The 17,245-nt window shown below is 44.1% G+C and overlaps 1 protein-coding gene across 1 annotated transcript in view; it reads left to right on the top strand.

The window, feature by feature from the left end:
* GJB3 (gap junction protein beta 3) overlaps positions 1 to 10,769 on the top strand; it is a 31,415-nt gene extending 20,646 nt beyond the window's left edge. The window contains exon 2 of the mRNA XM_040337112.1: positions 9,179 to 10,769. Coding sequence (XP_040193046.1) covers positions 9,192 to 9,998 — 807 coding nt within the window. The 5' untranslated portion in view covers positions 9,179 to 9,191 and the 3' untranslated portion in view covers positions 9,999 to 10,769. The remainder of the gene's footprint in view (positions 1 to 9,178) is intronic.
* The last annotated feature ends 6,476 nt before the right edge of the window (positions 10,770 to 17,245 follow it).

Below are 17,245 nucleotides of genomic sequence, written 5' to 3' on the forward strand. Positions count from 1 at the left end.
AACCCTGTTATAAGTCGCTGATCACCATCAATACTAGCATAAATAAATAAACAAATAAAAATTCCATAAATATATCCCATTGTTTGTAGATGCTATAACGATTGAGTAAACCAATCAACAGCCCTCAAAAATTCCACTCATTTAGAGTGGATTTTGAGGGCTGGCAAGAAGGGCTGCCTTGGTTGGAGCAATAGGGGGAGGGTGAGCACTGCCGATCACAGAGGGGAAGGGAGGAGATCTGCCGGCTGGATGATCACAGCAGGGAACATCCCAGTTTTTATTTCAATAGCTGTGTGTCTGCCCGCCATGCGCAGTCACATAAACCCTCCTCTTTTTCCAGGACTTTGATAGACAGATCACTCGTCCAATCCTAGGACGGGTGACATGTATCAAAGTTCCCCGGACAAGGGGAGGGGCTGCATGGTGGGCACAGGCTGCATGGTGGGCACAGGCTGCATTGGACACAGGCTTCATGGTGGGCACAGGCTGCATGGTGGGCACAGGGGTCGGGCGGGGGAACTGGTGGCGAGTAACCCTTGAGGTCTGCCTAGTACACATTGGTCTAAATTTATGTATAGCGCACAAAAAAAATGCAGTACTGAACACATACGAACAAAAGAAAGTTCTATTGTGGGGAAAAAATGACATCAATCTCATTTGGGTAGTGTCACAAAATTTTCATTTAAAGTAATGCAGTGCCTAATCGAAAAAAATTAAAAATACACAAACCAGGTAGGCGCACTACAAGGTCCAGATTCCCATGAAACGGGGACAATGTACTGTAGATCAGGGCTATTCCATATACCAGAGGTCCTGCAGCTTGCCAAAATTGATCGCAAAAAAAAATGGCCAGGTCCTGAAAGGGTAAATCTTCTGGAGGTCAAGTGTTTGTATATCCTATTTCTACTTAACTTTCCAGCACCTTCTTCTAGGCTTTTTCCAGGTGCCGGTCTTTGGCTATCTTGATAGGCTGGCGCAGAATTACATAACTCCTGTGCATTGGAGTTTAAGCATACCAGGACACAGGCACAGCACTGGAATGTATATGGAGCTGCACATTCATGGCTCAGTGTACATTTCAGGCCGGATTCACACTAGTGCAGTGCGAATTTCAGCTCTCTTATCTCTGCAGAGAGATAAGAGAACTGTTCAGCAGATCATCTCCATTTTAGCTGCGAATTTGGAGACCTGGGAGAGGGGAGGGGGGAAGTGTATTGAGGTGAATGAGACAAATCCTGAAGAGAAATGAACAATATTTTAAAGGTAGGCTTTACTTCGGCTTTAATTTCCTTTAGTCCTTTACTCTTTTCTCTCCCACTTTGGTATGACTCATGTTATCATACCACTTTTGTCTCTGACCTTTCTACAAAAGAAAAACGCCTTTTTCACTTCTTTGCAGACTTGTACCTTTAAATCTGTTCTGCTATGCATACATTCATTTGATACAGTAGCTTGGTCTATATGAATACCATTGCTTCATTCTATTTTATACAGTACATCAGTGTTAAAATGGTTGTCCCAGCTATTGCAGAGAATCATGGCATAGATAGGTATAATGCATACAGTATTGTCAGTTTATTAACAACTTTACATTACATGCTGTTGTTCTTTTCCAACACCACTTCTCAACAGCATGAGCTTTGTCAAATTCTATTCAGCTTATTCTGGAAATAAACTACTTTAAAAACCTGTGTAGTGTTTTTTTATTGACATCTTTATTCCACCAGGTGAATGGGTAGGGGTACGATGTACCCCATACTCATTCACATAGGGTGGGGGGCCGGGATCTGGGGCTCCCAGATTCCGATAAGCCCCCGCCCGCAGACCTGAAAACCAACGGCCAGGGTTGTCGGGAAGAGGCCCTTCTCCCCATCAACATGGGGGCAAGGTGCTTTCGGGTGGGGGGCGCAGTGCCCCCCCTGCCCCAAAGCACCAACCCCCCCATGTTGAGGGCATGTGGCCTGGTACGGTGTAGGAGGGGGGCGCTCGCTTGCCCCCCTTCCTGACCTGCCGGGCTGCGTGCTCAGATAAGGGTCTGGTATGGATCCTGGGGGAACCCCCACGCCGTTTTTTTTTTTCGGTGTGGGGAATTCCCCATAAGATCCATACCAGACCGAAGGGCCTGGTAACCCTTTGCTCGTTGTAGCCTACTAAAATGCCCTCTATGGCTCTATTCTCCAGCTTTGATCACTTTTCACTTGGAATATAGGCATATGCTTTATATCCAAACACTCTGATGAGGCTTTGATTCATGCCACATTTCAAATGGAGTACTTTTAATGGCTCTTGAAGGTAGTCTGTTCTGTAGGTCATTACTGCTTCTCCCTAGTATTTGTGAGGTAGGTAGGCATCTGACAACATGCATCTGGCCATTTCTATAAGAGTGCTATTTTTCCTTTCTGCTACACCATTTTGTTCAGGAGTGTATGGTGTGGTTGTCTGGTGTACTATTCCTTGTTTCTTCCGGTATGTGGCCACTTCTTTGCTTATGTATTCTCCCCCATTGTCGGTGCGTATTATTCCTGGTTTGCGTTGAAATTTGTTGCTAGACATGGCAACAAACTCTTGAAGTTTCTCTGATGTTTCATTCTTGTGTTTCATCAGATAAGTAGTCCTGTACCTAAAATAATCATCAATGAAAGTCAGTAGATATCTGTTCCCGCCTGACGTGGGAGTTTTCATGGGACTGCATACATCACTGTGTATGAGCTGCAGGGGGTGGGTAGTTTTTCTTTGAGATGCCTGTGGAAGGGGAGCATGTGTGGCTTTTGCTTCAATATAGCACTTGCATTTCATGAGCACTTTGCAAGGCGCTATTGTTAAATCTTCTGATAAACCTCTTTTTATAATGCCCTGTATAGCTTCTGGACTTCTGTGCAATAAGTGAATACATTTTCTGTGTAGAGCATTGTGCATAGATAGATAATACACCCTGTTATAGCATAGAATACAAGAACAATACACTATAATACCACAGCGCCACCTGTTGCATAGATAGGTATAATGCATACAGTATTGTCAGTTTATTGACAACTTTACATTACATGCTGTTGTTCTTTTTCAACAATTACTTCCTTCAGACCCATAATGTTAGGTCCTTCTCTCCATACAGACTAGGGCCAGAGGAATATTCTGCAGGATTTTTCAGATCTAGAAAAAAGGGGGCAAGGATCTGACATCACATACACTGCACAGCTAGAGTACACAGCTGTAGTGTGATCAGATAGAACACATCTCCTCTAACAGACTCGTAAAAAGGTATACAGAGCTAATGCTATGACTCATCTGTTGTGTGCTGGAGAGGAGTGGGTCTTTCTCCGGGAGGCTGCTGTAGCAAAGCAAGAACAAAAATTTCTCTGGACAGCCGCACTCTGAACAAATTGTAGCCTTTGACTAAGCACTAGTTTCAGTGCAAAACGCGTCAGCAGTCGGGTTTTATGTAATTTTGCTGTGACTTGTAGTGCTGTCCTTCTTTTAATAAAGGCTACAATTTGTTCAGAGTGCAGCTGTCCAGAGACAATTTTTGTTCCTGCTTTGTTAAGTGCATTGCCTGCACCTGGGTTGTCTGCAACGGTGGATATTCATCTGGGTTCCCACCTGGAGCGGCTACTCCCTTTTCCCAGGCTGCTGTAGCGGCTTAGAATTATATCACTGATTCATACAGACAGCAGAGAGAAGAGAAACCAAAGAGGAACCAGACTTGGTGCTTTGGATTTGGGCTAGTACTCACTATGGAGGGATGTGCTTTGTTTATTTTTTCATGTCGGAGGTTTAAAACCACTTTAATAAGTAATACTGGAAAATGATTAAGCCATTTGAGTGAAAGGTGTCAAGGGCACCTTTTCTGATATATTGCATAATTAATAAATCTCAGCTCCTAAAATGTACATTGTGTTTCCCAAATTGCTCAATGATGAATCTACAGCTGGATGATGCCTATCTAATGCAATTTGTTTGTGCTTCCTCTGTGAAACGGTTGCCTTTGGTTTACTGGCAAGGTTTGGTGTGTGGGTGGGGATAAGCTATATGTTATACAGAGGAGTTTTTACAACTTAACGACCGCCGCATGTATATATACGTCCACAGAATGGCACGTACAGGCATATGGGCGTACATGTACGTCCCTGCCTTTCCTCGGGTCAGGGGTCCGTCATCGGTCGGAGATCGTGTGGGAGCAATCCTGGACGAGGGCACAGCTATTCGTTTTCAGCCGCCCCCTCGCGATCGCTCCCCGGAGCTGAAGAACGGGGAGAGCCGTATGTAAACACGGCTTCCCCGTGCTTCACTGTGGCGGCTGCATCGATCGTGTGATCCCTTTTATAGGGAGACACGATCGATGACGTCAGACCTACAGCCACACCCCCCTACAGTTGTAAACACACACTAGGTGAAGCATAACTCCTTCAGCGCCCCCTGTGGTTAACTTCCAAACTGCAACTGTCATTTTCACAATAAACAATGCAATTTAAATGCATTTTTTGCTGTGAAAATTACAATGGTCCCAAAAATGTGTCAAAATTGTCCGAAGTGTCCGCCATAATGTCGCAGTCACGAAAAAAATCGCTGATCGCTGCCATTAGTAGTAAAAAAAAATAATTAATAAAATGCAATAAAACTATCCCCTATTTTGTAAACGCTATAAATTTTGCGCAAACCAATCGATAAACGCTTATTGCGATTTTTTTACCAAAAATAGGTAGAAGAATACCTATCGGCCTAAACTGAGGGAAAAAAATTGTATATATGTTTGTGGGGGATATTTATTATAACAAAAAGTAAAAAATATTGCATTTTTTTCAAAATTGTCGCTCTATTTTTGTTGATAGCGCAAAAAATAAAAACCGCAGAGGTGATCAAATACCACCAAAAGAAAGCTCTATTTGTGGTACAAAAATGACGTCAATTTTGTTTGGGAGCCACGTCGCAAGACCGCGCAATTGTCTGTTAAAGCGACACAGTGCCGAATCGCAAAACCTGGCCTGGGCATATTGGTCCGGGGCTTAAGTGGTTAAGCAATAGTAAAATCTTAACTATGCTGAAAAACACCTTCAATAACAACACTTCTGGTTACCACAGAAAACATTAACTGGTTGAGTCTTGTTTTTTTTTTTTTATTCGTTGCCAATGTTTACTGAGACCATTGCCATATATGAATTAGTAGGCTTATAAAAAAACTCCCTGGTGCGATTTTAGTGAACAACAAACTTTGCTCCAATTTTTACCCTAAGAAGGTACCAACATGTTGCTTTTTACATGGCATAAACTGTGTGTCAATCACAGCTTGCGACACATCGGTAGGGTTACCACCTGTCCAGGATTCACCCGGACAGTCCAGGTTTTAAATCATGTGTCCCCCACCCAAATCTCTGCTGCCGTCTGGGTGCTGCAGGCAGCTGTCTAGGAGCAGGTTCGGCATCACTAAGGGACAAAGCCATGATGTCAGCAAGAGCAATTTGACCACACCCACTGTTCGCTGCTGCATGCTATACACATTACTACCTTCCTTGGGGCACCCAAAGGTGGTTGTGGGGGTCTGCGGGCAAGGGGCTTATCGGAATCTGGAATCCCCCTTTAAAAAAGGAGAACTCCAGATCCCACCCCCTCCCCCCATGTTAATTGGTAAGGGGTACATTGTATTGTTCGGTATCGTTCATAGCGGCGGGGTTTTTTTTCTCCATATCGCTCGAGACTGGATTACATTGTTGGAATCATTTATTTTTTTATTTTTCTATTTTTAATAAAGCACTTGTCCCAAGCTGTCTCCTGTGGTTTTTAACATTTTGACACAATATGATACAATGTACCCCGTTACCAATTCACATGGGGGGTGGGATCTGGAGGTCCCCTCTGTTAAAGGGGGCTTCCAGATTCCGATAAGCCCCCCGCCCGCAGACCCCCACAACCACCGGGCAAGGGTTGTGGGGATTTTTGGGGGGAACCCCACGCCATTTTTAAAAAAAAAATTGGTGCGGGGTTCCCCTTAAAATCCATACCAGACTTCAGGTCTGGCATGGATATTAAGGGGAACCCTGCGCCAATTTTTGTTTAAAAATGGCATGGGGTTCCCCCTAAAAATTCATACCAGATCCTTATCCGAGCACGCAACATGGCAGGCCGCAGGAAAATTGGGGGGAAGAGAGAGCACCCTACCAGGCCACATGCCCTCAACATGGGGAGGATGTCCCCATGTTGATGGGGACAATGGCTTCATCCCCACAACCGTTGCGAGCACGCAACCTGGCAGGCCACAGGAAAAGAGGGGGGACTAGAGAGCACCCTACCAGGCCACATGCCCTCAACATGGGGAGGATGCTCCCGAAAAAACTTTTGTTTTTAAAACTTTTTTTGCATTGATACACGTCCCCTGGGGCATGACCCAGGTCCCCAAACACTTTTTATGATAATAACTTGCATGTTAGCCTTTAAAATTAGCATTTTTGATTTTTCATGTTCGTGTCCCATAACCTTTAACAGTGTTCGCGTGTTCAAACACATTTTTTGCCTGTTAGCATGTTCTGCTGCAAACTGAACCGGGGGTTGTTCGGCTTATCCCTAGTGATCAGTGTGGAGTGAAAATGAGCAGTATGTAGTTGCAGGGCAGTGACCAGTGTGCAAGTGTGACCAGTGTGTAAGGGCAGTGCATGCAATGGCAGGCCAGGGCAGTGAGCAGCATGAATTGGCAAGTTAGGGTAGTGGGCAGCATGCAGTGGCAGATCAGGGCAGTACGTAGTGGTAGGTCGGGCCGTATGTAGTGGCAGGTTAGGGCAGTGGGCAGCATGCAGTGGCCGATCAGGACAGTGGGCAGTATGTAGTGGTAGGTTGGGTCAGTATGTAGTGGCAGGTTAGGACAGTGGTCAGTATGAAGTGGAAGGTCACTGCAGTGGACAGTATGTAGTGGCAGGTCAGGGCAGTGTGTAGTATGTAGCGGCAGAGCAATAAATAGATGTAGGGCAGGTGAATAGCATGTAGTGCGGGGTGGGGCAATGGGCAATATGCAGTGGCAGGGCAGTGAATTGAGCAGTATGTAGAGACAGGGCTATGTAGTGGCAGGGTGGTGTGTAGAGACAGGGCAGGATGTAGTGTTAGAACAGTAATTAGTGGCAGGGCAGTATATTTAAACAGGCAGAGCAGTGAGCAGTATGTAGTGGCAGGGCAGTGTAGTGAGCAGTTTACAGTGGCAGGGCATGGCAGTGGCAGGGCAGAGCAGTATATAGAAGTTGGGCAGTATGAAAGAGTAGGGCAGTGTATAGTGGCAGGATGGCATGTAGAAGCAGGATAAGGCAAACTATAGTGGCTGGGCGGGGAATTCCTGCAGGAGAAAGTGAAGCGGTCAGCTTCTTACCATTGGTAATGGGAGGTGAAGCCCAGTTGCCATCTTTTCCCCTCCTCAGTGTGTGTCACCCCATCTTTAGCAGCTTCAGCAAGAGTGCGGCGACCACCTGTGATAGGATGGTAGAAGGTGACCACACCCCTAGCCCTGACCACCTAGGAGAAAGATCCTGTGCTCTGAGAGAGCACCTGTCAGCTCCCACCACTTCCCACCACCAGAGGGCTCTGGATAGGGAGCATATATACAGGAGATTGAGGGGACGGGGGGGACACACTGCACCCCGAGGAGAAGAGAGAGCCACAGGCAGTCCCTGCAGGGCTCAGTTCCTCCCTGATGACCTAATGGGAGCCAGGCCCTGTACAAGAGGACTGCTTGTACTAGTAACTACTTTCATTGTATTCAACAGCCAGAAGGATTTATAAACTGTTGCTAAAGCAGATGTGGATACCATTTATACTTAGGTGTTTGGAAAATGGAAAGGTTCACTTTAAACGTATGTAATGCAAGGGTGTGTTCGATAATGTCATCTGGAAATCAGTGCAGCAGAAAAATGTAAATTTTACTCTTCTGAGATACTCCAATTCAAAATAATCAGTGATATAAAGATGATTGAATTGATTTGATTGATCGATCTGGGTAGCTGCACTGTGGAAAAAAATCTTTGCTTTGTGTCAATGTTGTTGAAGAATCAGGGAATGTAAGGTAATATTTTATAGGCACGGGGCTCCAGATTTGTTTGCACTACAGTATTTTGTCAATGACAACCCCAATATAATTTTAGAAAAAAAAAATCCATTCTAATAAATCACTTGGTGGTACCTTATAGGAGCTGAAATGCCTATATCAGGAAAATACTGCATTATGGCCACTAGATAGAGCTTATGATCATAGGAAATAAACATATTAGGTAACACACAGGGATTATTTGTGACTGTTAAGCGAATGCTTGAGATACTAACACAGTGAATTTTTATATATAGACCCCCTTAGACAAACTAAATAGATTATATTCTTATATTTAAACACCACTTTTACTAATACAATAAAAAAAAAGTTTTATTCACACCAGAGTTTAAAATAAATCATAACTACCATCAGAGATGTATTATGGCCTAGGCCGACAAGGCCCAGGCCTAGGGCGGCACTTTGTGGGGGGCGGCGAAAAGGCGCCCTCCACAAATTTCCCACCCTGTGCTCATCCGACCCTGTGCTCATCCCACCCTGTCCCCCTGTGCTCATCCCACCCTGTGCTCATCCCACCGTGTCCCCCTGTGCTCATCCCACCCTGTGCTCATCCCACCCTGTCCCCCTGTGCTCATGCCACCCTGTGCTCACGCCACCCTGTCCCCCTGTGCTCATGCCACCCTGTCCCCCTGTGCTCATGCCACCCTGTCCCCCTGCCACCCTGTGCTCATGCCACCCTGTGCTCATGCCACCCTATCCCCCTGTGCTCATGCCACCCTGTCCCCCTGTGCTCATGCCACCCTGTGCTCATGCCACCCTGTCCCCCTGTGCTCATGCCACCCTGTGCTCATGCCACCCTGTGCTCATGCCACCCTGTCCTCATCCCCCCCGTCCTCATCCCCCCCTGTCCCTCTGTCCTCATCCCATGAAAATGATAGGACGAGTCTTAAAAAGGAAGGGGTGCGTCATATATAAAGTAGGGGGTGCGCAAGTTTCACCAGGCCTAGGGCAGCACAAAACCTAAATACACCCCTGACTACCATACTTTTTATTTAATTATATCAAAGTATATTTCCTGTCTTTCATAAAAATGTTGCAATGTCCTTTGTACATTTTTATTTAAAGTAATAATAATTACTAATACTCTGTTTTTGTCTCTTCCAGGATCTAAATCGCAATGGATTGGAAGACATTCCAGGGTCTCTTAAGTGGTGTGAACAAGTACTCAACAGCTTTTGGACGCATTTGGTTATCAGTTGTCTTTGTATTCCGAGTTCTAGTCTATGTGGTTGCAGCAGAGAAAGTATGGGGAGATGAGCAGAAAGATTTTGATTGTAATACCCGGCAACCAGGCTGCACCAATGTCTGCTACGACCACTACTTCCCCATCTCTCATATTCGACTTTGGGCTCTCCAGCTCATATTTGTGACATGCCCTTCCCTTCTGGTAATAATGCATGTTGCTTATAGAGAAGAAAGAGAAAAAAAGAACCGCTTGAAAAATGGTGAGAATTGTTCAAAGCTGTATTTAAATACTGGCAAGAAACATGGAGGTCTTTGGTGGACTTACCTTCTCAGTCTTTTTTTCAAAACTGGCATAGAAATCACCTTTCTATATATCTTGCATACAATGTGGGACAGCTTTGACATGCCTCGGCTTGTCAAGTGTACTAATATCGATCCCTGCCCCAACATCGTGGATTGTTACATCGCAAGGCCAACCGAGAAGAAAGTTTTCACCTACTTCATGGTAGCTGCTTCTGCAATCTGCATCGTCCTCAGCATTTGTGAGATATTTTACCTCCTCTTCAAAAGATTTGTCAGCTGTGCTAACAAGTACAAAAAGCCCAACCATCACTCAGTAACCTACAGCAAGGCTTCTACCTGCCAGTGCCACGTCCACTTAGATAGCCCAGAGAAGAAGCCACTTAATAAAACAATTGAATCATTAAGAGCTTCAGCGCCAAATTTAACAGCTTTGTAATTCCGTTCCATCGGTCCATACTATATTTTGTCTTCATCACAGACCTTAATTATCCAGCATTACCCATAAAAAGAAAGGTTTTATATTCAGTTTGTAAGACCAGTCTGTATGAACAGTCTTTCTTATGTACAGCCATTTTGGAGAATGCATTGGTGAGAGCTGGTTGGTGAAAATAAAGGAAATGAGTCTCCTAAAGTTTCTCCGTCTATTAAAGCTACTAAAACATACTAGCCATGCTTAATGTTTACAAGACATAGCATTTCCTATTATTGAAGCCTCAAGAAAAGTTGTATGGACACAACAAATCGGGATGGATTACAGTATAATATGTAACTGCCTGCTCTTTGGATCAAAGAGTATCAGATACACACTACTTCATTTCATGGTTTTTATGAGAGGTGCCACTCAGCGATCGGAATGGATTTCAAATAAGTAAACGAAACACTGCTACAGTATATGCTCATCTAAACTTGACTGGTGATATTTGCTCTCTCTCAAAGCTAAGGAGGTTGAACAATAACTGCATTCTCAATAACAATTATAGACATTGTATATGTCCTTGCAGACTCTTATTAAGCCAGTTTGATACTTTGCTGTTGATACTTTCTATTATGCCTGCGTTCCGTCAGATTAGATGACCGATTACTCATTCAGCTCAATACAGAGCAGGTCTCTTGTCTAAACGGTTCCCTCTAGTCAGGGCCGGCCCTACCATGGGACCCAATGGTACCATTGTACCAGGCAGCACTTTCAGGGGGGCAGCAAATTGCCGCCCGCACGCCATCCCATTCCACCAGCTCCGCTCTCCACTCCACTGTGGGGCTAATTGCCACCCGATCACTCCTCCCGTTCCGCTCTCCGCTCCACTGTGGGGTTAATTGCATGAATAGAGCCATAACAGGTCCTTTTTATACTCCTATATACATGTATAGAGCCATGATAGGTCCACTTTAGTTATCATGATATAAAATAATGGATGTGGGGGCATTTTAGTGGGCGTAATTTTTTTTGGGGGGGGGGGCAGCATTTAATTCTTGGTACCAGGCAGCACAATGTCTTGGGCCGGCACTGCCTCTAGTGGTGGGCAGAAACTGCTAGTCTACACCAAAAATAGCTCCAAACAGCTACTGGAAAGAGAATTTATCTGTCTATTTTATTTGCTTTATTTTAAAGGGAAAAAGTGCAAACATATTATGTTTATTAAATATGCAGTAATACTTAAAGCTCCTCCTCCAATTAATAAACACTAATATTTTATCATAAGCCAACATTGATGGGATTGCACAGGAATACATAAATGATAGTTGTGATTTTATTTAAAATCCAAAGTCAGCAAAGTGTTGGAAGAAAATGCAAAATGCAAAGGCTTTATTAAAATGGCTTTTTTTCTGTAACTTTTTTTAATAAGCATATACTGGTCTTTGCTGCAAAAACGCTAGCGCCAAAGTAACCATGACCTGAGAACAAAAAGACTTTCTGCTGCTACTTACTGTTCAGAGTCATCTCTACAGCAGTCATATGTCTACAGACTATAGTTATCAATCTGCAGATATACTCTGCCCTCTCGTGTTACCTTGTATTATTGTCCATAACAGGACTAACAGGAAATGTTTTCAATGAATGACAGGCTGCAGAGAGGATACCTAAAAACCTATTTTAGCAATATTACTAAGATAGAATGTAGAATGCTGCTTACAATATTTGTAAGAATTGCTTCCTTAAAGTGGTTCTAAAGTTATTTTTTTACCCTAATGCATTCTGGAAAAAAAAACTTCCAGTGGTGTTCTTCCCTCTACCTCCCTAAATACTTACCTGAGTCCTGTATCAATCCAACACTGTGCCTGTCTGCAGTTCTTCTCTCCACTTTATTACAAGCCTGGCTGAGAGCTGCATGGGGCCATTGGCTCCTGCTGTTGCCAGTCAAACCCTGTGAGACGGGAGCAGGGATCAGGGCCGAACAGCACTGTTTGTGTCTATAGACTGGCTCAGGATAAAGCCCACAAATGCGCCCCCAGGGGAACCTAGGGTGGTGCACAAAGAAGACGAGGAGCCAAGAGTGCCAGCAGGGGGCCTCAGAAGACGAGGTTTTTTATTTTAGTAAAAAAAAAGGCTTTACAACCTCTTTAAAGTCTTCTACCTGCTCTTTTTTAAAATGCAATGTTTTAATTATGAAGCATTCAACTGTTTGTATGAATACTTTACTATAATGTTAAGATGATCATGATGTCCCATTTAGAACATAATGCTATGTTAGCAAAATAGGATGTAGCATGATTGGATGCTACGTATTAACACTAAGGTCTCACACACACTGGACGTTACAAAAACGTTAGCAAAACACCAGTAGCTTTGCAGTGAGTTTTTGCAATAGCGTTTTTTAATGTTTTTTAGCGGGGTTTTTTTTCCCAATATGATCAAAAACGTTAAACACTGGAGAGACGCGTTTTTGAGCTGAAAAACTCCTCTCAGCCAAAAAATGACCCAGTCAAAAACAGTTGATAACAGCCTATGTGTGCATGAACATCCGCTGACACCCAATCTCATCGTTGTCCGCTATGCTCCGATTCCTCCTCCGCAGATGGAGGAAAATCCTATTTTTCCATCTGTCTGCAGATCGGATCATGTAAACACGGACAGACGGTCCGTGTTCATCCGATCCCCCCATAGAGGAGAGTGAAGATCTGACAGGGCGGTCCCTGCACAGTGTGCAGGGACCGCCCTGTCATCTGCCGGCTCAGCGGGGATCAAAGGAGCGATCCCCACTGAGCAAGCGGATAAGAAAGGTATGATCCTCAGGGGATCCGTACATCTGAAAGGGGCCTTAGACTATCTATAAATTCCCGGGAGGCTGACCCTTTCTTTAAACTAATTTTATATCATGCTGTTGGGTCAGAAGTAAATAACTATACACTTATTTGGTAAATAATATTAGCATTTTATAACTTGGATATATAATTGTCTGCCTCTAAACCAACAGTGCTAGGATGAAAAAAGAGCACTTATTTTTATTGTTATTCGAAAACTACAAGTCCCTTTGCAGCTGTTGACTTGTAGTTCTGAATGAACTACCACAATGCTGTTGAGCGCTGTGGTCGTTCATTGATTGTTCCTGTCACTGTGAAACTGCCTATCTGTGCAATGTACAGGCAGACAGCTCACACTGACGGTCTGCAGGAGACCTGCATGGCACCAGCTATCTGCCGATCGTGGGTGTAATGCTTTCCTGGCTCCTAAAACAAAAAATAGTAAATTCACAGTTATTTACCTGCAAAATGTTCTGTTATAGTAAAATAGATGAAACATCTATCAAAATGCACTGCCTCTGAAATCTCCATAATATAAATAAATGTGCAACATAGAACAGGTTTAAAGGATATGCAAAGATGTTTTTCTATAATATAAGAGTTTGTATATCCGAGAAGGCCCTTCTCCTTTCTGTATGTTCTATTTATTATTTGTACAAAATGTATATTTTATTAAAATTGAATTTTTTAAGTAAGTTACAATTGTCTGTTATTCTAAACAGTTTATTTGCATGGAGATGTAACAATTACTGATATGCAGAACATGGATTCAAACCAACCTTCTCCTGTTAGGCCTTTGCAGCATATCAAACCTGTGTAGTTCCCCAAAGAGCAATTGGTTAGTGAGTGTTTTCCTCTTTCATATACAAGAGATCATAGTCATAAATTGCTGTAAAAAAAAAAAAAGCTAATTTATCTTCATCCAATTCCTAAGGCCATCTGTGTAACCACTTGGGATATTTCTCATTGTTTCATGTCTATATAATGAATGTTAGAAAAGAAAGTAAGGACAAATATCTCCATTTCCTATTTAATGGATGTCAGGCAGAATAGAAAGTGAGGGGAAATTCCAATAAGGAACAGGAGATGGGCAAAAATACAAAAACAAATTAGTGAAAAGACAGTAGTTTAGAACCTCTTTGGATTTTATGGTTGACCCCATGAGAGAGCGTTGCTCTCTTTACTTGTCCAGGTGACAGGGCTCAGGTAAAACAGAAAGAAAGCAGTAACTATTTCCAGTACAGCATATGAGGGATAGTCACCTTCTCCATCAGGAATAGCAAAATCATCACAGGTATACGACCCTCTCGATCTAGTGGTATAACTTAACCCCTTGGCGCCAGAACCTCCTGGCAATTTAAAGGGTTTCAGATACTGGTGTTGTCAGAGTATTGAAATTATGTGCTGGAAGCTTTGTGGATAGAGCAAACGGCTTTACTTTTATGGAGAAAGGCAGAACATATCTTACAGCATGTCTTTATCATGGGACAGGAACAAGGAGCATACAAGTGTAGCACTACCCCCGAGGGAGCTGCTGGTTTGTTTTGGGTGGCACGTTACCTCATGGCTCCTCCGCCGTCCTATGGGTGTATAGTAAATATAGCAGTAACGGAATGTCCATGACAGGTGTCTTTTTCTGTGCTCTTTATTACCCAGCCGGGTAAAAACATTAAACTTGTGATGACGAGTAGAGGTGAAGCAGAAGGAGAAATAGTAGACTCAGGCGTAACACAGGGAAACAGTCCTGCTCCCAACAATACTTTGTATTCTTCACCACTCTAGCCAGAGTGGGTATAGCATACCTGAACAGGCCCCTCTCACTGACCTGCCAGCCAGAGTATCGCTTGAACTTGAAGGAAAAAGTCTCTGCCACAGACCCTCCTGAAATTAACTCAGGGAAAAGCCTCTGCCACAGGCCCTCCCTGTGATTATAATTACAGAGATGATCCTCCTTGAAAGAATTGGGCCTGGATCTCCGTCAGATGGTTTCAGGTACCGACTGACAGGTGACCAGCCTCTCACTGTCCGGCTACCTTGATCCCCGGTGGTTTGTCGAGACCCTATTGGATCGCCAGCCTCTCATTGGCTCTCCTCAGATGGACTCCCCACCGAACAGCTATCTCGCTTGGGATCTTCAGGATTGGGAACCCAGTCGACCACTGGGCTCCCCGCCACTGCTCAGTTGTCCCGGACCAGCATGGTCCCGGAACCAGGAACACCATGTGGCACGCGCATCCCGGCCTGGAAGGCCATTCCGCCGGGGGGCCGTGATGCAGTCACCCTGAAGGTGGGTGCCACACTCAGACCAATGGCGTCTCTCCCATAAATACCCTCCCCCAGCATTCACAGCGAGGCTGAACCCTCCTGATAGGCTGCTGGGGAAGAGCACAAAAACCTTGACTCCACTGCTGCCACCCATCGCCCTGGGGTAGGAACTACAACCCAGCAACAATAGACAGCCCACAGCACAGCTAAGCTGAGACAGAGACCTTGTTTTGAACATAATAATTGGATCAGTCAGTTAACACTCTGATCCTTCTCTAAATTTAACTAGCACCGGTACTTTTTAAGTAAACAGGCACTACACAAGTACACAGTGAGGAAAGACAAACACTTCCTCTCAATACATTACCTTAGAAAACATATTACAACACTGCAGTGCCACCTGCTGGAAAGAAAGGTATAAAGAATACAGTATATATTGTCAGTTTATATAAGCAACTTTGCTGTTCTTTCAACAGCTGGAAGGCAGGGCAGGGTTTATGATCATGTGACCGCCGTGATTCAGTTTAAAATAGAAATGAAAGGCAAAACATGTTTGTATATATATTTAAAGAAAAAATCATTTTCTCTCCTTTTTTATAAGTGATCACATAATCTCTGTTCCCAGGTACATAAGGAGCTCTGAGAGTTGGGAAAGAAGAAACAGCAGTACACTGATCTTCCCAGGGAATAGCCGTGCGTGGGGGGGCGTATTTGCACTATTCTAATCATTAGACTTTTTCTGATTGGGCAAATTACCTATTGAATAATCCATTAGTCTGTATGGAATTTCGATGGGAAAAAAAAACATGCATGCTCGGAAACAATTCGATGCATGCTCGGAAGCCTTGAACTTCGTTTTCTCGCCTCATCGTGGTGTTGTACGTCAGAGAACTTTTGTGTGACCGTGTGTATGCAAGCCAAGCTTGAGCGGAATTCCGCCTGAAAAACCATCCAACTTTTTTCCGACGGAAATTCCGCTTGTGTGTACAGGGCATTAGACTAAATTTATAGGAAGTTACACAGGTCTGACTGTATAAGGAAGCATACAGTATATTCAATTAGAAAAACAATTATAACGAGCCCTTGTCCATGTGAACACATACACAAACGCAGAGAATTACACTGGCTCTGCTATCAAATTTGGCCACAAGCATATTGTGTACATAAGAGATTAGTATGTAGCTTAAGCTAATCATAGTATAGAGTTAAAATAGTCCAGAAGATTTCATAAATCTCTATTGAATTATATTACCTCACTGGAGCATAAATGTGCTGAATGAGGTCTGAACCACATCATAAAAGTAATGAAATTAGGTTTGAACTATTTTAAAGCCACCAGAAATACAGTAAGGCCTCATACACATGGCCCCATTGAGTTGAATGGGCAGATACTTTGTGGAGTTTTTTGGGGACTTTAGATGAAGTTATAGGATCATACGCCTCCAGCCCTAGTGTCTGTATTCAAAAAGAGGGGTTTGGGACTTTGAATGAGGCACATATAAAATGATATGTTATTTATTCTTTCAGACAACAAGTAACTGTCATTGATATGCAATAGCCTGGCAGCTTACCTGTGTTTCCATCTGCTCATTAGAGGCCTGACCCTGTTCTGGTTCCCTTTTTATCACTTCCTCTTCCTGTATGGTCCCACCCAGGCCATCCCAGGAAGTCTATATTAACCGTTGCTCTACAGGTCTGCAGTGCCGTTCAACAGTGTAGTTTTCTAAGTTCCTGTTTGCAGTGTGCTACGATCATCTTTCCGTGTACCGTTTTTGGCTTGTTCCTGACTTCTGCTGTTTGCCTGTGCCCCTGACCATTTGCCTGTCCCACGGTTATCCTTGTCTGCCTGTTGCCCTGACCTCGGCCTACCCATCACCACTGTTTGTCCTGCTGGCTGCTTCCCCTCTCTCCCTGCGGAGTGTGACCTAGGGAATATCGGGGGTCGCGACCTGGATCCAGTTGCGGCCAAGGCCATCCTCACCATCAGAGGCTCTGGTGAATACAAAACCGGGTCTTAGACTCCGCGCCCTGGGTGATCTTGAGTTACGCTTCCTCTCTGCTAGCAGTAGTCAGCTATAGGGTTCACTTCCCTGCGGTGCATCCCTGACCCCAACGGGGTGCACTTGTCACCTGGCCACGGGTGACCTGACAGTAACATAACATATATCAATTCTCTGC

The sequence above is a fragment of the Rana temporaria genome, chromosome 2 (genome assembly GCF_905171775.1).
Source record: "Rana temporaria chromosome 2, aRanTem1.1, whole genome shotgun sequence".
NCBI lineage: Eukaryota > Metazoa > Chordata > Amphibia > Anura > Ranidae > Rana > Rana temporaria.